Below are 19,476 nucleotides of genomic sequence, written 5' to 3'. Positions count from 1 at the left end.
CTCTCTCTCTCTCTCTCTCTCTCTCTCTCTCTCTCTCTCTCTCTTTCTCTCTCTCCCTCTCTCTCTCTCTCCTCCTTCATTTGGAGGTCAGATGTTTCATTTTCTTTGAGGTTTTCACTTGTTTGGTTGTTTATTTTTTCCTACTTCTACATCCGTCATGTCATCATATGAATCTTTCTCCACAAACTCTGTTTCTCTGATTTCCTCCTTTTTTTAATGGAAACTTTGATCAAGTTTTAAGATCTAATTTCCCCGTTTTCCAATGGAAAAATACATTGTGATTATTTCTAACATATTACTAAATATGCACTTGTATTTCTTTATTAGAATTATTTCATAATTTTTCCAAATATCTAAATCTTTACAAATATTTTCTTGTAATTATGGAAATTCTACATCTTGATTTTTTTCCATCTAATTTTTCTTTAAATATAAAGCACTTCTTTTATTCAACAATATGGCTCTTTAACAAATTCAGTACTTTCATCTTCTAAATGTTGTTGGTGGATTTATTTTTTTTAATGGATATAAAATTTAATTGACATTTGTATTACAAATATTGTGGTTATATCTCATATGTATACTGTCTATTGTGACTATTTATCTCACAGTTAATTCAAGCATCTTAACTTGTATAGTTGTTTTTTTTGTAAACTGTTGATGATATGTGACCAAGAAAAATAAATCTGAGTAGTCAATTTAATTTAATTTAATCTGTACAATCAATATTAAAAATAATAAAGTTAGTATTGTTACACATATATGTCGAGTATTGAAGTCAAAAATATTTGTTCAAAATACAAGACGGTTTTTGGAACATGAATAATTTAAGTGATGTGAGTCAATCCTTTTAAATAAAGGAAAGCAATCTTGTTTTCTTGACTGCGTTTCAACCGGGGCTTCAAAACACCAAATACTACAATACCCATAAGCCATCGGGGTTAAAAGCGCCACAGACCGTGAAAGACAGACTACAAACAATCTATCAAATCAGATTATATGAATGAATCGAAGTATCCTGAGGCAGGAAGTTCACTTTATTGGATTAAAAAAAATTATATATATGCATAATTTGACTGGAAATTATTGTTTTTGTATCTTTTTCTATATTGATTTAAAGTAGTTAATTGAAAGGTAAACATACATGTCAAAGCTCATATTGGAATCGGGTTCCATGTTGAAGTTAACGACTGTGACAGTCATTCCCCAAATCATTTAATTTGATTAGAAAATAGTCGATTAACAACAAAACTAAATGTACAAATGGAAAATAGTCTGCAAAAAAGTGATAAAGTATTGTATTATTGTAAATTATAATCATGAAATGTGATTTCTGAAATTTGGGGAAGTAGTTGGATTCAGTGATTAGATATTAATCTTCAGACATGTTGAATTAGGTGTACGTGATTTAATTAGATTTATGTGGTTGGGTTTTCATTGTGGGCCTCAACGTATGGATCATGGAGAGAAACGGCTTTTCAACCGCAGCAGAGGTAGAGAACGACGCAAATTCCTGACCGACAAGTCAGGACAGGGAGGTGTGTGTGTGTGTGTGTGTGTGTGTGTGTGTATGTGTGTGTGTGTGTGTGTGTGGGCTCCAGGTTAATTACATGTTTAACATTTTCTTTGTAATCAGCTTCTGTCACTTTTTGTCACTTCTGTGTTCAAAATCTCATCCTCCAAACTGAAGTGGTAAAACTGGATTAAAAAAACTGGATTATCTGAAAGAAAACGGGGAAAATGTGGACTCAGGAGACAAATTGCCTTTTAATAATGCTACATTAAGCTAAACTGGACAATAATAATCATCATTAGAGTTAAACCTCAACTGGATGACATTAATGCTAATTTTGGTAATGTTGATGAGAAATCTGATGATAACCATGATAGAGTGGAACATGATAATGATAAACTGGATCATACAAATGCTATACTGAACTATAATAATGCTAAACTGGGCTGCAATAATGCTAGATTGGACAATGATGATGATGAACTCGGCTGTAATTGTGCTATACTGGGCTAAATTAATTAAATTAATTTACGCTATTTTGGTCTAATAATTCTAAATTAGGTTACAATTTAACTAATGCTGAACAGGGTTATAATAATGCTAAATTTGACTAATAATTCTAAACTGGATTATTTTATGCATAATTGGGCAATAGTCATGCTAAAATGGGTTATAATATGGGTTATGAAAATGCTGAAACTGACTATTGATGAACTCAGCTGTAGTAATGCTAAATTTGATGCCACTAATATTAAACTAAGCCATAATAATGCAAGATTGCGCAATAATAATAAGAGTAAACCGGGCTATAATAATGCTATATTTGACTCATAATTCTAAACTGGGTTGTAATAATCCTAAAAAGGATTACATTAATGCTGAACTCGGCAATAGTAATGCTAAAGTTGACTCCAATGATTATAAGCTGAGCCATTATAATGCTAAAATGGGTCATGCTAATGCTAAATGTGGCTAAAGGCTAACTGCTGTGGATTTGAGTTCACATTTTCTCTGCAGCTTTTCCACGTTCATGAAGGTGATCAGTGCAGGACTCAGAATCTCAGTCACTCATTGTCTTCATCGCATATCCTGTTCCATCATCATCCTCATCATCATCATCCTCCTCTTCATCTTCATCCTGATGACTTCCTGAGCTGTATGAAGGAGGCGAGGAGCATTTGTGATGCAGCTGCAGCCTCATTTCATAGATTACTGTCAAACGCGCGCGTGCACGGACACGCACACACACACACACACACACACACACACACACACACACACACACACACAGAGTAAATCACACCATGCATATGTCAGCGGCTGCATTATGTGTCAACAGGGAGAGAGCGCCTGGGGGTTTGTAAACATCCCACTCAACTGATCTGTGACTCATCACACACACACACACACACACACACACACACACACACACACACACACACACACACACACACACACACACACACACACACACACACACACACACACACACACACACACACACACACCGTCTCTGTGAGGACTTTCATTGATATGATAGAAACCCGAACTGTGACTTGAAGGAGTGTTGTGAATATTTCCAACAAAGTGAGGACCGACTAGACACACACACACACACACACACACACACACACACACACACACACACACACACACACACACACACACACACACACACACACACAGACACAGACACACACACACACACACACACACACACACACACACACACAATAGCAACACCTGCTGCAGGTGATGGAGGCTTTAATGTAGTCGTGTACCGTACCGTATGAGGCCTTGTGTTATAGTGTTCCATCGTGTCAAAACTAAAACTTATGTAAAATAAACTTATATATAAAGTAGTTTAACTTGAACTTTTTATCCGCACATTAATATTTTTTTGAAATTATTCTGTCACATTTGAAATGTTCTAAAAGGTCATTAAATGTTTCTAAAATGATTCCTTTTCATTTCTCATGGGTTTGAGTAAATTGTTTTAAACACATTTGACCCATATAAATGTACAATCTCAAATGTTTTATTTTCTGTATTACTTTAAATTATATTGATGTTTCATGTTAAGTATTTTAGTCACTATTTAAATAATTGTATCTATTTTTGTAACTGTAATTTCCTTTCTTTTCTTTTGTGCTATGATAATACTAAAATTGAGCTACAATAAAATACATTCATATATTTATAATAGTAGTAATAGCATTTACTGAATTTCCCCATTTGTGAATAATAAAGTGCAATCTTTTTAATCTTAATAAGGATAAACTGGACTAGCTTGGTGCTAAATTGGACTATAATAATAGTAATTTGATTATAACAATTGTATCTTTACAACATATATTATAATATATACAATATATATTTATAATACTTGATTGGACATAGTAATCCTAAATTTTACTATAATAATGATAAATTTGGCTATATTAATGCTAAAATGGACTATAATCTTGGTAAGCTAATTTGGAATCATGTTAGATTGGAATATGATAATGCCCAAATGGTCGACAATAATGCTAAACGGGTTAACTCCTGTCCATTTGACTTCATTTGATCATGTAGTCAATTTAATCACTCTATATTTCTTTAACACTTATTTTATTTTTATTTTTTGAACAAAAGTTTAATTTAATGCAACTTTGAATGATCATAGATTCAAACAGATTGATTGAATAATCTTACTAATACAAATATTTTGTTGAGAATTCTTATTTAGATTTTAGATTCCCCCCCCTAAGAATGCAGAATAATAATAATAATAACAACAACAACAATAATAATAATAATAATAATAATAATAATACTACGGTGATGGTGACCTTTGACCCCGCAGCGTCCAGCCGCGTTAACCCCGCCCCTCTGCAGGCACATCGGGAGCTCCATTCAAACGGACCAAACTCGGCGCTCCGGGCTGCGACAGTCGCGGTGTGAAGCAGCAGAGACAGGCGGCAGCAGGAGACCCCGACACGAACCCCGCTCCTTCAGCCCCAGGCAGCAGCGAGCAGCAGCAGCAGCGGCAGCGAGCAGCAGCGGCGGCCGAGCAACGAGTCGGAGCAGGGCGGTCACACCCGGGGACTCTCAGCCAGGCGGAGCGGCACCGAGCGCAGTCTACGAGCGGGAGGCTAAGAGGCTAACACGGCGGCGAAACATGGCGAGCGCCTCGTACCACATCTCCAACCTGCTGGAGAAGATGACCTCCAGCGACAAGGATTTCAGGTACAGCGGGCCGGAGCGTGGTGCCCGCACGGTGCTCTCTCTCCCTCTCTCGCTCGCTCTCACCGGGACAAGCTTGCCTTTACCGCGGGTTTTGTCGGCTGCGGGCTGGGAGGGTAGGCCGCGGGGCCGGGAAGCTAATGGCTAACTTTGACAGGCCGTTCCGTTAGCTCCGCCGTGCTAACCGCTAGCGGGGGTGGGGGGGGGGGGGGGGCGGGCGTGTGTCCGGCTCGGAGCCCCCCAAGCCGCGGCTTCTTCCAGGGCCTGCCTCGCCGGGTGGGGGGGGTGGGGGCGGAATGACGGTGTCGGTTCGGTTAAAACACGGGCTCGACGTGTCGGGGGTGTGGTTAGCATGGCTAACTCGGTAACGACATGTAAACATAGAGATCCAGCCATTATAATGAGCTGTTGCTCCCCGTGTGCCTCCACTTCAAGATCATACATTTCATTTAATGTCTAATTTCTCCACAAATATGCAGATTGAAGGTGGTAAATTGAGCTATCACACACCGCCACCTGCCATTAATCACCACTGTTACATGATCCACTCTCGTGGAGATCAATATTTCTTATTTGATCCAAAATGTGTTCTAGAATGCACTGCAGCGGAGGTTCAAACCTGTGTTTTGTGCAATAATCGCTAATTCTGTGTTTTAGATTCAAACATGACATGATATGTGTTGCATTTAGTGTACATCACATGTAAGTGAGCGTTGTTTCTTCAAGAAAGAAAACACACTGACAGTGATTGAAGTAAAATAGAGCTTTCTTACAAATATCCTTCATTCGCAACGCTTTGAGTTGATTTAGTTATGAATAGGAGGGATGTCACTACAAAAAGGCCGGCCTATGTTGTCAACAGTCCACTTTGCTGTTTTCGGGTAGAACAGGTTATATAAGTTAAGCCTGAAGGAAGAATGATGTAAACAGATCTTTTTGCGTGTGTGTGGATGAAGTAAACCCCCCCCCCCCCCCCCCCCCCCCTAATAAAATCACAATTTACACTAAAACTCTTGTTTCAAAAGCTGGACACACTGATTCTGTGTTTAGCTCTGCAAATGCAACAGTTATTTGTGATGTATCAAAAAGTAGAATCCGCCTTTTTATAGTTAAAAAAAAAAAAAAAAGAAGTGACATGAAGGACGGCCTGAACCCAAAAAGTGCTGAACGTGTGAATAATTGTTCCATATTTACGAAGATGTGTGTCAGTTTGAGTAGTTTGCTAATTTTGGCTTGTGAACTGTTAATCCACAAAAAAAAATCTGCTCCTCAGGCACAAAATGTTCCTTTGCTGCAGTGTGTAGGGTTCTTGTAATGCCACTGTTGAGCATCGGAGGCAGTAGCGAGAATTCTTGCCTGCAACAACGCTCTGTCCGGAGTGCGCTGAAAACGAGCAGTTAGCTTAAGTTCATCTTATTGTTTATGGTGACACTGCCATCTTTTTCTTGACTGACTCACTGCTCCACCTGATGGGTCAAAGTGGTATTACAATACGCCCTGGGGTTAACATGTTGGCTGTTGTAGATATCGTAGACGGGTTTTTACAAATAATTATTTATAGATGACATGTTTATTCGATTATCTCGATGGTTTGAGCTTGAAGGAAGTATGATACATCTTGGTCTGTGTGCAAAGTTATCTGGATGCGAATTGTGAACATGCGACAAAATGACCAAATCACACCTTACTTTTTAATTTGGTGTTTAGATGTGGATATAAAATGCGTCCAAAATATTTAACATTTATATGTCCACTGTCATTCTGAGCTTTATTTTGGTTTCAGATAGAAGTTTGCATGGTGAAGATGAGCTGCTGAAGGTCAAACTGAGCTTAAGAATAATGACAAGGTCATTTAAGTGATTTCAAACATAGTTGTTGGTCTGAGTATTTGACAAACTGCTGATTTTGGTGAGATTTTCACACATAATAGTGAGAAAAATATCCAGTGCGCTTCAGTTCTTGTTGATGCCGGAGCACAGAGGAGAATGGACGGACGACAATAAACAGGAAGTCGGGTTAAAACGCATCATTTTTGCCCTTTCATATCAGAAAAGGTAACTGCGCTTCATGCCGCCAGTCCTTATTCTCCTGGGACTTGTTTGTTTGATTTATAGTTGACAAGTCGCAGTAGTAACAATTCAGCTTGGCCGTCTGTCCACGCGAATGTCCGCGTTCTGCTGTTAAAGTTTACAGCGTGTTGTTCTCTGCTGCATGTGTGTCTGGTTTCATGAGAGAGAAACACACAGTCATCGTTTTCAGCATTTTTATGCCGTTTCTGTGTAAACGGACATCGTTTTCAAAAACATCGCAGCGTCAATGCGAAACGTTTCTGAAACCAATATGCCAAAAGGCACGTTTTCACTTGAAACGTTGACGTGCGACTGCCTCCTAATGCCTCGATGACTGATCTTCTGAGATTGACCTTGAACGCCTCTCCGAACACGCCGCCGTCAGTTTGACTAACAGCCCGAATTGTCCTTGACGACATTTCCGGATTTGCTCACTGGGACCGAAAACTCATTTTCAAAACGTTGCCAAACGGGCCACATCTGTTTGGAGTCACTTTAACAGCAAGTTGCTCGGGTAACTGAACCAAACACAAGCCGCCATAGATTCTCTCTAAAGCCAGATGTGACTACGAACACAATTGTTTTGCATTAAAACTGTGACGTTCTTTACATTCTATATAACTGATCATGGAAACCCTCTGTCCACTCATTTCCTATTTTTTTTTCTTCTTCTTCTTCATTGATCCAATGTTATTAATTTCATAATATAACACCACACCGTGAATAAACGCAAGAAATCATAATAATAGATAAATAAATGCAACAATACAATCAATCAATAAGACACTGATGTCCTGCGAGGTTGTATTTTGTGCCGTTTGCTCGGATGGGACCCCCAAAAAAAACGTTCCCAGACAAGACGAGGTCACGTCGTCACAGTGTCGTATATCATACTGCAAGAATGAATCCTGAAGATGTTAAACCGGGATTGAAACAGTTTTTTTTTTTTTATTTCCAGATTCATGGCGACCAACGACTTGATGACGGAGCTCCAGAAAGACTCCATCAAGCTGGACGACGACAGCGAGAGGAAGGTGGTCCGGATGATCCTCAAGCTGCTGGAGGACAAGAACGGAGAGGTTCAGAATCTGGCCGTCAAATGGTAAAACGAAAACCGTGTGTGTGTGTGTGTGTGTGTGCGTGTGTGCGTTTGAGAAGCGATCCTCGGTCGCCCTGTCGGCGCGTCTCGATAACAGCGGGCGCGTTTGCTTCGTCAGCCTGGGCCCGCTGGTCAGCAAGGTGAAGGAGTACCAGGTGGAGACCATCGTGGACACGCTGTGCACCAACATGCTGTCGGACAAAGAGCAGCTCCGAGACATTTCCTCCATCGGCCTCAAGACGGTGATCGGAGAGCTGCCGCCCGCCTCCAGCGGTGAGATCCCCCCCCCCCCCCCCCCCCCCCGCTTGATCCCTTTTCCTCAGAATCCTCCAGTGTTTTTTACTAGAAATCCCGATTCAACGGAATAAATTCTATTAAACCGTCTGAATTTAGTGCAAGTTCAACATCAAAACAAACAAGCTCTTCTGTACAGAATATGTTTACTTGAGCACATAGATGGTCAAGACTCTGCGCTCAAGTCATGGATTTGAAAGAGATTTCAAACATTTAACGACAAAAATGAAGGTTTTCACTTCGTCGACCCAACGCTGGAGAGATTTGAGTTTTCAAACTTTGAACACACTGAAGTCAAACACTTTTTGTTTGTGTTTCGTGCTGTTTTTCTCTTTTCTTTTCTTTCTTTTTCTCTCTTTGTTTTGTGTCCTTTTGTTTCTGTTATAATTGTTGTGATTACTTTGGTTTTTGCTCTGTTGTTGCTCAGGCTGGTTTAATCTCATGGCAGTTGGAAAATATTTGGATCACTGTGATTACTGTATTATTAAAAAGAAAAAAAAAATGTATGTAGCACTAACAAGGGTATTGCATGTATCTCCCCACCAAGTCTTTCTCTGTCTTTCCTCTCCTCTTCTCTATCCTTTCACCCCAATGAATGCCGCCACCTCTGACTCTGGTTTCTACCAGGTTTCTCCCTGTTGGGGGAGTTTTACCTTTCCACAGTCGCAAACATACCTGCTTGCTCATGTGGATGTGTTGGGCTTTTCTATTTTCTCTATTAAAGCACATTGGAATGACTGTAATGTATTTAAAAATGTCCTTTAAAAAAAAAAAAAAAAAAAAAAAAAAAAAGTCAAACACTTGTTATACATATCGTTACTATATATTTCATCGTGCCAGCGTTGCGTTTTCCTGCGTCCAGTGAAGTGGTCTCACGCTTCCTCTTCCTCCTCCTCTTCCTCAGGCTCTGCGTTAGCCGCCAGCGTCTGTAAGAAGATCACGGGCCGCCTCACCAGCGCCATCGCCAAGCAGGAAGACGTGTCGGTGCAGCTGGAGGCGCTGGACATCATGGCCGACATGCTGTGCCGGTACGGCCCGTCGGCATATTCAGCCACAGTGAAAGAACGAATGGATGGAGTTGTTGACCCTTGACTCTCTCTCCGCCTTTCTTCTCTCTCTGCAGACAGGGAGGTCTGCTGGTGAACTTCCATCCCTCCATCCTCAGCTGCCTCTTGCCTCAGCTCACGTCCCCCAGACTGGCCGTCAGGAAGGTACGGCGAGACTCCCGACGCCCGAACCCCTTCCTGGTTTCGAGCTTGTTGACGTTTTTGGCCGTGTCTGTTCCAGAGGACCATCATGGCTCTGGGCCACCTGGTGATGTCCTGCGGGAACCTGGTCTTCATCGACCTGATCGAGCACCTCCTCACCGAGCTGGGCCGGAACGACAACATGTCCACCACCAGGACGTACATCCAGTGCACGGCGGCCATCAGCAGACAGGCGGGGCACCGGATCGGTGGGTCTCCCCCCCCCGACTTCTCGGCGGGGTTTCCCGGGAGCGTCCGACCCGCCGCTCACCCGTCTGCTTCTGCCTCCCCAGGAGAGTACCTGGAGAAGATCATCCCGCTGGTGGTGAAGTTCTGCAACGTGGACGACGACGAGCTCCGAGAATACTGCATCCAGGCCTTCGAGTCCTTCGTCAGGAGGTAAAAACGGACTCGGCCTCTCACGCATCACTGCTGCTTCACTGGAATTTCTCTTTGTTTCCCACGTGGCGTGAATCAACCAATGAACGATGACTTCAAGCTCCATGTTCTACCGTCACAATGGTGAAGATAGGACATCAAAGGGGCTATTATTAGCACTCGCAAGACCTCGGTTAAGGAGAACCTACTAACCACTCGGCATGGTGGAGGGACCATAATGCTGTGCGGCTGCTTTGCTGCATTTGGTACCGAAAGGCTTGACCGTATCGCAGGAATCTTGAAATCTGAGGAGTTTCTAGAGCAATAAGTCCCGCCTGGTGTCAAAGATCATAGGTCTTCCAGCAAGACAAAGACATCAAAGCCGGCAGGACTGGTTGGGAGAAGAAAAAAAAAGACCTTAAATACCTTGAAATGAGTTCTGATCTCAATCTGGTTGGAAATCTTTGGGGTTCCTGAAAACTGCCATCGGGGACAAGAACCCGAACGGTCAAGGGCTTGAACAAGTTGCAATTGTTTTCTGCTTTGAAACGACAATATGTAACTTGATAGGAACTTTCTTTTTGTGTCGAATTACTTAGAACCTCCATTTAAAAGACACTGGCGATATAAATTTGGAACTTGGGGAAAGTCCATCAAATCTCAGAAGTTCTGTTTTTTTAAATAACTGTTAAGTGTTGGTAGTGAAGTGTCTCTGCCAACATTAGCTAGTGCAGGTGCTCGTTTCCAAAACTTTTGCTGTTACATCGTCAACCACATTAGTATAAATACCTTAATACTTAAAACTTTATGAAAAATTACACATTAATGCAGCGTTTTTTTTGGACAAATTTCATAAACCACACATGCTTGACTGTTCATTTTCCCACTATATTCTGTATTTTACAGTTTTTTAAAATAAATTGTTTACAAATTGAACTTTTAATTTAGTTTGGAAATACTTTGTGTCGTTTCATCTTTTCGTTTTTCGTTTTTTTGTTAATGTAGGTGTCCAAAAGAAGTTTACCCTCACGTTCCCACCGTGATCTCCATATGCCTGCGGTACCTGACCTACGACCCCAACTACAACTTCGACGACGAGGACGAAGACGACAACGCCATGGACGCCGAGCAGAACGACGAAGACTACCAAGGTGCGTGTCCTTGCCGGAGACTCCGCCCACTTCGCCCCTTTCTTCCAACGTGGCGAATCCGTGGCGAAACTCCGGGTCTTAAACCCCAGAGCCTCTGTGGCGTTCCTCCATCCAGGCAGTGACGACGAGTACAGCGACGACGACGACATGAGCTGGAAGGTCCGCCGGGCGGCGGCCAAATGTCTGGACGCCGTCGTTTCCACCCGCCACGAGATGCTGCCGGAGTTCTACCGCTCCGTCTCCCCGGCGCTCGTCTGCCGCTTCAAGGTAGCGTCGCTGTCCGCCGCCGCCGCCGATTGCCGATCCGGCGTGGTCTTGAGCGGCCCTTCCCCGTGTTTTTTTTGCGTGTTCAGGAGCGGGAGGAGAACGTGAAGGCGGACGTTTTCCACGCCTACCTGTCGCTGCTCAAACAGACCCGGCCGGCGCAGAGTTGGCTGACCGACCCCGACGCCATGGAGCAGGGCGAGACGCCGCTGACGATGCTGCAGAGCCAGGTAAACGCGCCGCGGCGGAAGAAAGTAGAGCCGAGTCGGATGACGCCAAATGATTAAATGAGCCGTTTTGCACAATTTTGCAACAAAATGTCATTTATCTGGAGCTGGAACCAGCGATGTTACTCATGAGTGCGTGTCGCCCCCCCCCCCCCCCCCCCCCCTGCAGGTTCCCATGATAGTCAAAGCTCTTCACAAGCAGCTGAAGGAAAAAAGTGTCAAAACTCGCCAGTGTTGTTTCAACATGTTGACGGAGCTGGTGAACGTCCTGCCAGGAGCGCTGACGCAGCACATCCCGGTGCTAATACCAGGTAACGCCGCCGCTAACTCCGATTAACGCCACGGGCTACCAGCAGGCAGCGCCACGGGCTAATGCCGCGTTAATATCGCGGCTGTACTAGCGGTAACTAGTTTCCTCGCAGCACCGTGTTCGACAAAGTACCGATTTGTGTTGCAGGTATAATTTTCTCCCTGAACGACAAGTCCAGCAGCTCCAATTTAAAGATCGACGCCTTAGCCTGTCTCCACGTCATCATGGTCACGCATCCCGCCCACGCCTTCCACGCCCACGTCCCCGCCCTCGTCCCGCCCGTGGTGGCGTGCGTGGGAGACCCCTTCTACAAGATCACCTCCGAGGCGCTGCTGGTCACGCAGCAGCTCGTCAAGGTTGGGGAATTGAACCTGCGCCCACCGGGACCGCCTCCGGATTCTTTGTTCTCATGCCTATTTTTTGTTTTTAACCCCCCCCCCCAGGTGATCCGGCCTCTCGACGGCCAATCGGAGAGCTCGGACAGCTTTGACCCCTCCCCCTACATCAGCGACCTCTTTACCTGCACCATCCGCCGGCTGAAGGCGGCCGACATCGACCAGGAAGTGAAGGAGCGGGCCATCTCCTGCATGGGGCAAATCATCTGTAACCTAGGTAACCACTAGTAGCCAGCTGGTCACGTGACGCGCCGCCGCCGCCGCCCGCCATGTTTGTAACGCTGCGTTTGGCCGCCCAGGTGACCGTCTGCCCACCGAGCTTCCAGGAACACTGCTGATCTTCTTGGAGCGGCTGAAGAACGAGATCACCCGGCTCACCACGGTCAAAGGTAAGCCCCGCCCACCCGAGCAGAGGGCCGCGAGGGTGGGGGGCGGAGTCTCCCGCCGGCTGGGAAGCCATAACCTCCGCTCCTGTCTGCAGCGCTGACGCTGATCGCCGGCTCGCCGCTGAAGATCGACCTGAGGCCCGTTCTGCCCGACGCCGTGCCAATCCTCGCCTCGTTCCTGCGCAAGAACCAGCGAGCGCTGAAACTCTGCACGCTGGCGGCGCTGGACATCCTGCTGAGGAACTACAGGTACAAACGCGCACATCTGTCCGTCGGTTTTCGGGAACTTGGCGAGGGAAGTGACGGTTCCCTCACCCTCGCCGTCCGCCTGTGCCGCAGCTCGGCGGTGACGCCGGTGATGGTGGACGCCGTGCTGGCGGAGCTGCCGCCGCTCATCTCGGAGAGCGACATGCACGTGTCCCAGATGGCGCTGAGCTTCCTGTCCACGCTGGCCGTCACGCACCCGTCCTCGCTGGGCCAGCTGAGCGGCGGCAACATCCTGCAGCAGCTCATCGCCCTGGTCCGCTCCCCGCTGCTGCAGGGCGGGGCGCTCGCCGCCATGCTGGACTTCTACCAGGTACTGAGCCCGGGGGGGCTGCAGCGGCGTAGAGAGGAGGCAGCGGGGGAGGGGGGCGGCACAGACTAATGTGTGTGTGTGTGTCAGGCTCTGGTTGCCACAGAAACGGCCGGCCTGGGCTACATGGACCTGCTGAGGATGCTGACGGGCCCGGTGTACTCGCAGAGCGCCGCCCTGCCTCACAAGCAGGCGTACTGCTCCATCGCCAAGTGCGTGGCGGCGCTGACCCGGGCCTGCCCCAACGAGGGCCCCGCCGTGGTCGGCCAGTTCATCCAGGTGAGGCGCGCTCCATTCGCTCACCACCTGCACTACGACTTTACAGTTAAAGCAAACCAAAATGAAACCAAATGAATTAAAAAAAAAAAAAAAAAATGCTGAAAAGGGCTGAAACTGCTCAAAATGTAGGAAAATATTTTACCATCGCAACATTTTTATGACCTCGTGAGCTTTTTTTTTTTTTTTTTTTTTGGAACTTTATTTTTATTTATTTTTTAATAATAAACATGAACATGAGAAATCGCGTTACAGAACCTTTCTCGACAGCAAGACCGCATATACATGACAATGTAAGAAAAATAGCAATAATAGTACTATGACAACAGAACCGATATGAGACAAATACATAAAAAGATGGGCCATCAAGACATTACCGTGTCGTGTAGGGGACCATTCAGTTCGACGGGTATTTTTCTATAGTATAGTGAACGATCGCCAACCATTCCACATCCCCTCCAACACTTTATGCATTCGGATGGTCGACCTCGTGAGCTTTTATTGAAACGTGTTGCAGACCTCTGGTTTAACTTGTGTGTGTTTATGCAGGATGTGAAGAACAGCCGCTCCACGGACTCCATCCGGCTGCTGGCTCTGCTCTCGCTGGGCGAGGTGGGTCACCACGTGGACCTGAGCAGCCAGCCGGAGCTGAAGACTGTCATCCTGGACGCCTTCTCGTCCTCCAGCGAGGAGGTGGGGAGCCTCGCCTCACACATTCTGGGGGGGAATTGACGAACGCAATCTTGAAACTAGAGCAATGTGGTAATCTGTGTGTGTGTGTGTGTGTGTGTGTGTGTGTGTGTGTGTGTGTGTGTGTGTGTGCGTGCAGGTGAAGTCCGCAGCGTCCTACGCTCTGGGCAGCATCGCGGTGGGGAACCTTCCGGAGTATCTTCCCTTCGTGCTGCAGGAGATCTCGTCCTCTAAGAGGCAGTACCTGCTGCTGCACTCCCTCAAGGAGATCATCAGTGAGAACACACGCACGCACACACACACACACACACACACACACACACACACACACACACACACACACACACACACACACACACACACACACACACACACACACACACACACACACACACACACACACACCTACCTACATACATAGCCTCGGTCACATCCTGTGTGAGTGAGGGTCTAACCCAGGGGTGTCAAACATGCAGCCCGAGGGCCAGAAGCGGCCCACCAGAGTATCTAATCCGGCCGCCATGTGATTTTTATTTTTTTATTTTTTTTTAAAGTATAAATATGAAAACTGACAGAGGCTGATCTAAAAACACTAGATTGGCAATAATGCCATTCAAAACCAAGTTAATTAATGCAATCTGTGGAGGTCACATAACACAACACCTTTCACAATAAAGGTGTCCGATTTATGTGAAATGATACTTTAGACACGTAAACTCAAAACAATTTCCAGATGATGACAAATTGTTTTAATCCTGAATTTAAAAAAATACGATGTCCAGATACAGGTGACTGAGGGTTTTTTTTTTTTTTTGCAAATATAATAATATCCGATTTCCTTTTAATATGTAAATTTCAGAATAGACTTGCAAATTCTTGCAGTTACAAAAGGATCAAAAGAAGGAACCACTTTAACATTTTCGTTCCTCCCCACGGCAATAAGACTTTTTAACTCTTCTACCTCCGTCAGAGCCTCAATCATCACCACCTGGACTAAATTACATTGATACTTATATTATATCATATATTTCATGTTGCATATTGCATGTACACATACATATATTTATACATGTGCAAGTACACTAATACTATTGGTATTATTATTATAAGTATACTATTGTTATTGGTATTTTTATTATTATTATTATTACTGATATATATATATATATATTGTTGTTATTGTTTTATTATTGCTACCATTATTAGTAGTACTATACACGAGTATTATACACTATTATTATACACTGTTATTATCTGTATTATTGCTATTATTATTATTATATAATGCCTACTTCTAATGGCTCTGCCACTGCACCTTACTATCTATTTATTCATCTTGCTTTTAAAACGTGCTTATTTCTAAGTGCCCATGTTCCGTTCTGTGTTTTACTTTATGTCTTATACCCAGATATTTGTATATTTTTCTTTCTCACTTTTATTACTATTCTATTGTATTTTATAATATCCGTATGTACCAGATTGCTGCAACAAGACAATTTCCCTCCGGGTGAGGAATAAAGTAATCATCTATCTATCTGTGCAGGTTCGGCGTCTGTGTCGGGCCTGAAGCCGTACGTGGAGTCGGTGTGGTCGCTGCTGCTGAAACACTGCGAGTGCCAGGAGGAGGGCACCCGGAACGTGGTGGCGGAGTGCCTGGGCAAGCTGACGCTCATCGACCCCGAGACGCTGCTGCCGCGCCTCAAGGGCTACCTGCTGTCGGGCTCGTCGTACGCGCGCAGCTCCGTGGTGACGGCGGTGAAGTTCACCATCTCCGACCAGCCGCAGCCCATCGACCCGCTGCTCAAGAACTGCATAGGTAAGACGCCCATTTTTTTTTTTTTTTATGAATGGTGAGCAGGTGTTAGTTACGCACGGTTACCGTGGCAACAATTCCAGAAGGGTCCTTGTGTCTGATGATTTATGTTTCCTCCATTCAACTTTTTGTTCAACTGAACAAAGAAACTAGATGACGTGTCTGAAAGGGGCTTTGTTCGTTTCTATATTTATTTATTCCTTCACTCATTCAGCACTTTTAAATCAACCGAGTGTTTAACAAGAGGGTAAAATGTAAAAAATGCACCGTACATAATTCACACAGTATAAAGACGATGAAAGATGCCGATAACGGCAATTAAAAATATTGGTAAAAGGAATAAAACGTGGCGATTATAAAAGACGAGTAAAACTGTCGAGTAAAAAGTCAGAAGCTCGCGTCGCGTTCAAGGCCAAGGGACGGGTTGCACGCCGTTGCCATGACGACATAAAAGAAGGCTCCAGCATGTTGTTATTTGAGAAACTAAGACCCAGTTGACACGTTTTAAGTGGAAAAACTTAAAAATGCGTATGCGTCACACGAATAGGAATGCCATACAAATGAGTTTTTACAATGTCTTCAAATTGGGAAGAACAATGGATGCACTTAACATTTAAAGTGCTACAAAGGAAAAACTGAACTTTATACGGTAAGTTAAGAAAACTGTACAAATTTGAAGGTTATTAGGTTCATTAAGTGACATTTAAGAAAATGCTATTTTAATGAAAATTAACTTATCCCAAAAAAATTTTTTCATGATATCCGATATATTTAAAACTTTTTTTTGTGTGTGTGTGTGTTATGTTCCCTCTGGACGTTTAGCACACTCTCAAATTCTATAACTGCTGGTCGTCTTGTCGACTTTACAATATTCCATCAACACAAACTGAACGTCGCCGTTTGAGCCTTTTTGGACTGAAACTCGACCACCTGATGAGTGAAACGCCGCCCTCCCTCCCTCCCTCTCTCTCTCTCTCCTCGCCTCAGGTGACTTCCTGAAGACGCTGGAGGACCCGGACCTGAACGTGCGGCGCGTCGCCTTGGTAACGTTTAACTCGGCGGCCCACAACAAGCCCAGTCTGATCCGGGAGCTGCTGGACTCGGTGCTGCCGCAGCTCTACAACGAGACCAAAGTGCGGAAGGAGCTGATCCGAGAGGTGAGGTGGGGGCGGGGCCAGACGGAGGGAGGGAGGGAGGGAGGAGAGGCAGTGCTCTGACCCCTCCGTCGTACAGGTGGAGATGGGACCGTTCAAACACACGGTGGACGACGGCCTGGACCTGAGGAAGGCGGCGTTCGAGTGCATGTACACCCTACTGGACAGCTGCCTCGACCGGCTCGACATCTTCACCTTCCTGAACCACGTGGAGGACGGCCTGAAGGACCACTACGACATCAAGGTGACCACACACGCACACGCACACACACACGCACGCACGCACGCACGCACGCACGCACACGCCTTCACTTTTGAATGCGATAGCCGCAGCCTGTGAACACAAGAGTTCATCACCTGACTGGTGTTTGATGTTTGCTTTTCAGATGCTGACCTTCCTGATGCTGGCCAGACTGTCGTCTTTGTGTCCCAGTGCGGTCCTGCAGAGACTGGACAGACTGGTGGAGCCCCTCAGGGCCACCTGCACCACCAAGGTACGCCAGAAATACCACCGAGCACCACAATATTGACACTTGGCTACATAGAGATAGATAGATAGATAATTACTTTATTCATCCCCGAAGGGAAATTGTCTTGTTGCAGCAATCTGGTACATAGGAATATTATAAAATACAATAGCATAGAAATAAAAATATAAAAATATCTGGGTATAAGACATAAAGTAAAACACAGAACGGAACATGGGCACTTAGAAATAAGCAGGAGATAAAAGCAAGATAAATAGATAGTAAGGTGCAGTGGCAGAGACATTAGAAGTAGGCATTATATAATAATAATAATAACAATAATACAGATAACAATGTGCAATAGTGTATAATACTCGTGTATAGTACTACTAATAATGGTAGCAATAAAATAACAATATATATATATATATATCAGTAGTAATAATAATAATAATAATAATACAATGGTAATAGTGTACTTGCACATGTATAAATATATGTATATGTACATGCAATATGCAATATATGATATAAGTATCAATGTAATTTAGTCCAGGTGGTGATGATGGAGGCTCTGACGGAGGTAGAAGGGTTAAAAAGTCTTATTGCCGTGGGGAGGAAGGACTTCCTGTATCGTTCCTTAGAGCAGCGAGGTTCAATCAGTCTGTTGCTGAAGCTGCTCTCCAGCTTGTCCAGTGGACAATATCGCTACTTTCAAAATGACACAATATTGATCAGGCCCTTCGACGGTAGGCGTCCGCGATTCTGCCGGCCGTGGTTGACGCACGAGCGGCGGACGCGCGGAATAGCACCGTACCGTGTCGAACCGCGTTGTTACTGTTACGCCATCGCGCCGCCTCCCGAGCCGTAATTCACAAAGGCAAACGGCGACGCTCCCGCCGTCTCCGCAGGTGAAGGCCAACTCCGTGAAGCAGGAGTTCGAGAAGCAGGACGAGCTGAAGCGGTCGGCGATGCGGGCCGTGGTGGCGCTGCTGACGATCCCCGAGGCCGAGAAGTCGCCGCTGATGTCGGAGTTCCAGTCGCAGATCTCGTCCAATCAGGAGCTGGCGGCCATCTTCGACTCCATCCAGAGAGACTCCAGCTCGGCCAACATGGAGTCCATGGACACCAGCTAGAAGCGGACGGACTCGACACGGACCCAAACAAGATCCCACGATGCAACACGGCACCACCCCTCCCTCCCTCCCCCCCCCCGCCCCCGCCCCGCCCCGCCCCGCCCCCCCCCTCTCCCAACCCGCTGCCGGAGCGCTAACCCCGCAGCATGTTTCCATGACAACAGGACGCAGACACACACACACACACACGTAGTGACACACCCTCTCCTAGTGACGATCGTCCCATCATGCATTGCACTGAAATGAAAAGCTGTTTGAAGAGACCAGTTCACACATATGGACGATACCGACAGACAAACAAACAAACAAACAAAAAGAATAAATAATAATTCCAGAAAATGTTTCATTCGAAGCTTGGAAGCTCCTCCCACTTCCGCTTTGTTTTTTTTCCAACGAGGTCGTCCGATTGGCCGACCTGTTCTCCATCGTTCTTTTTCCGTTTTCTTGTTTCTTTACTATTTCGCAGTTCCAGAAAGTTCCACGGGTACTGTAACCTGATTGGCCGCTGAGTGACTGACAGTTGGCACTTTTTTTGAAACTGACCAATGGGGTAGGGGCTCACGAAAGCGAGGGCCCCTCCCCCCCCTCCCTGCCCGAGGCTGTGGTGACCAATGGGGGACAAGTTTGTTCTGTTAGGCTTTTTTTTTTTTTTTTTTTTTTATTATTGACGGTTGACATGGGCAGCCAATAGGAGGCTCCGGGGGAGACAACAGGTGGGCGGGGTTTAACTGTTCGTGGACCAATCAGCGTCTTTGTTTGCCTCCTTGTTCAATAGTTGGTTGGACTGGGTCTCATATGAGCTGAC

At 45.2% G+C, this 19,476-nt stretch overlaps 1 protein-coding gene across 1 annotated transcript; it reads left to right on the top strand.

The window, feature by feature from the left end:
• Positions 1-4,431: 4,431 nt before the first annotated feature.
• On the top strand, positions 4,432-19,015 carry cand1 (cullin-associated and neddylation-dissociated 1). The gene is made up of 24 exons (XM_080518460.1): positions 4,432-4,744; positions 7,769-7,912; positions 8,028-8,182; positions 9,108-9,231; positions 9,327-9,414; positions 9,491-9,659; positions 9,744-9,849; positions 10,834-10,979; positions 11,095-11,246; positions 11,333-11,473; positions 11,640-11,781; positions 11,928-12,136; positions 12,224-12,392; positions 12,475-12,564; positions 12,657-12,810; positions 12,901-13,138; positions 13,226-13,414; positions 13,961-14,104; positions 14,241-14,376; positions 15,645-15,917; positions 16,902-17,071; positions 17,148-17,312; positions 17,455-17,562; positions 18,447-19,015. Exons 1-24 carry the CDS (start codon positions 4,677-4,679, stop codon positions 18,669-18,671), a joined length of 3,705 nt encoding a protein of 1,234 aa, XP_080374586.1. The 5' UTR covers positions 4,432-4,676; the 3' UTR covers positions 18,672-19,015.
• Positions 19,016-19,476: the final 461 nt, after the last annotated feature.

Source organism: Blennius ocellaris (genome assembly GCF_963422515.1).
Source record: "Blennius ocellaris genome assembly, chromosome: 22".
Classification (NCBI taxonomy): domain Eukaryota; kingdom Metazoa; phylum Chordata; class Actinopteri; order Blenniiformes; family Blenniidae; genus Blennius; species Blennius ocellaris.
This window is presented reverse-complemented; position numbering and strand designations above follow the sequence as displayed.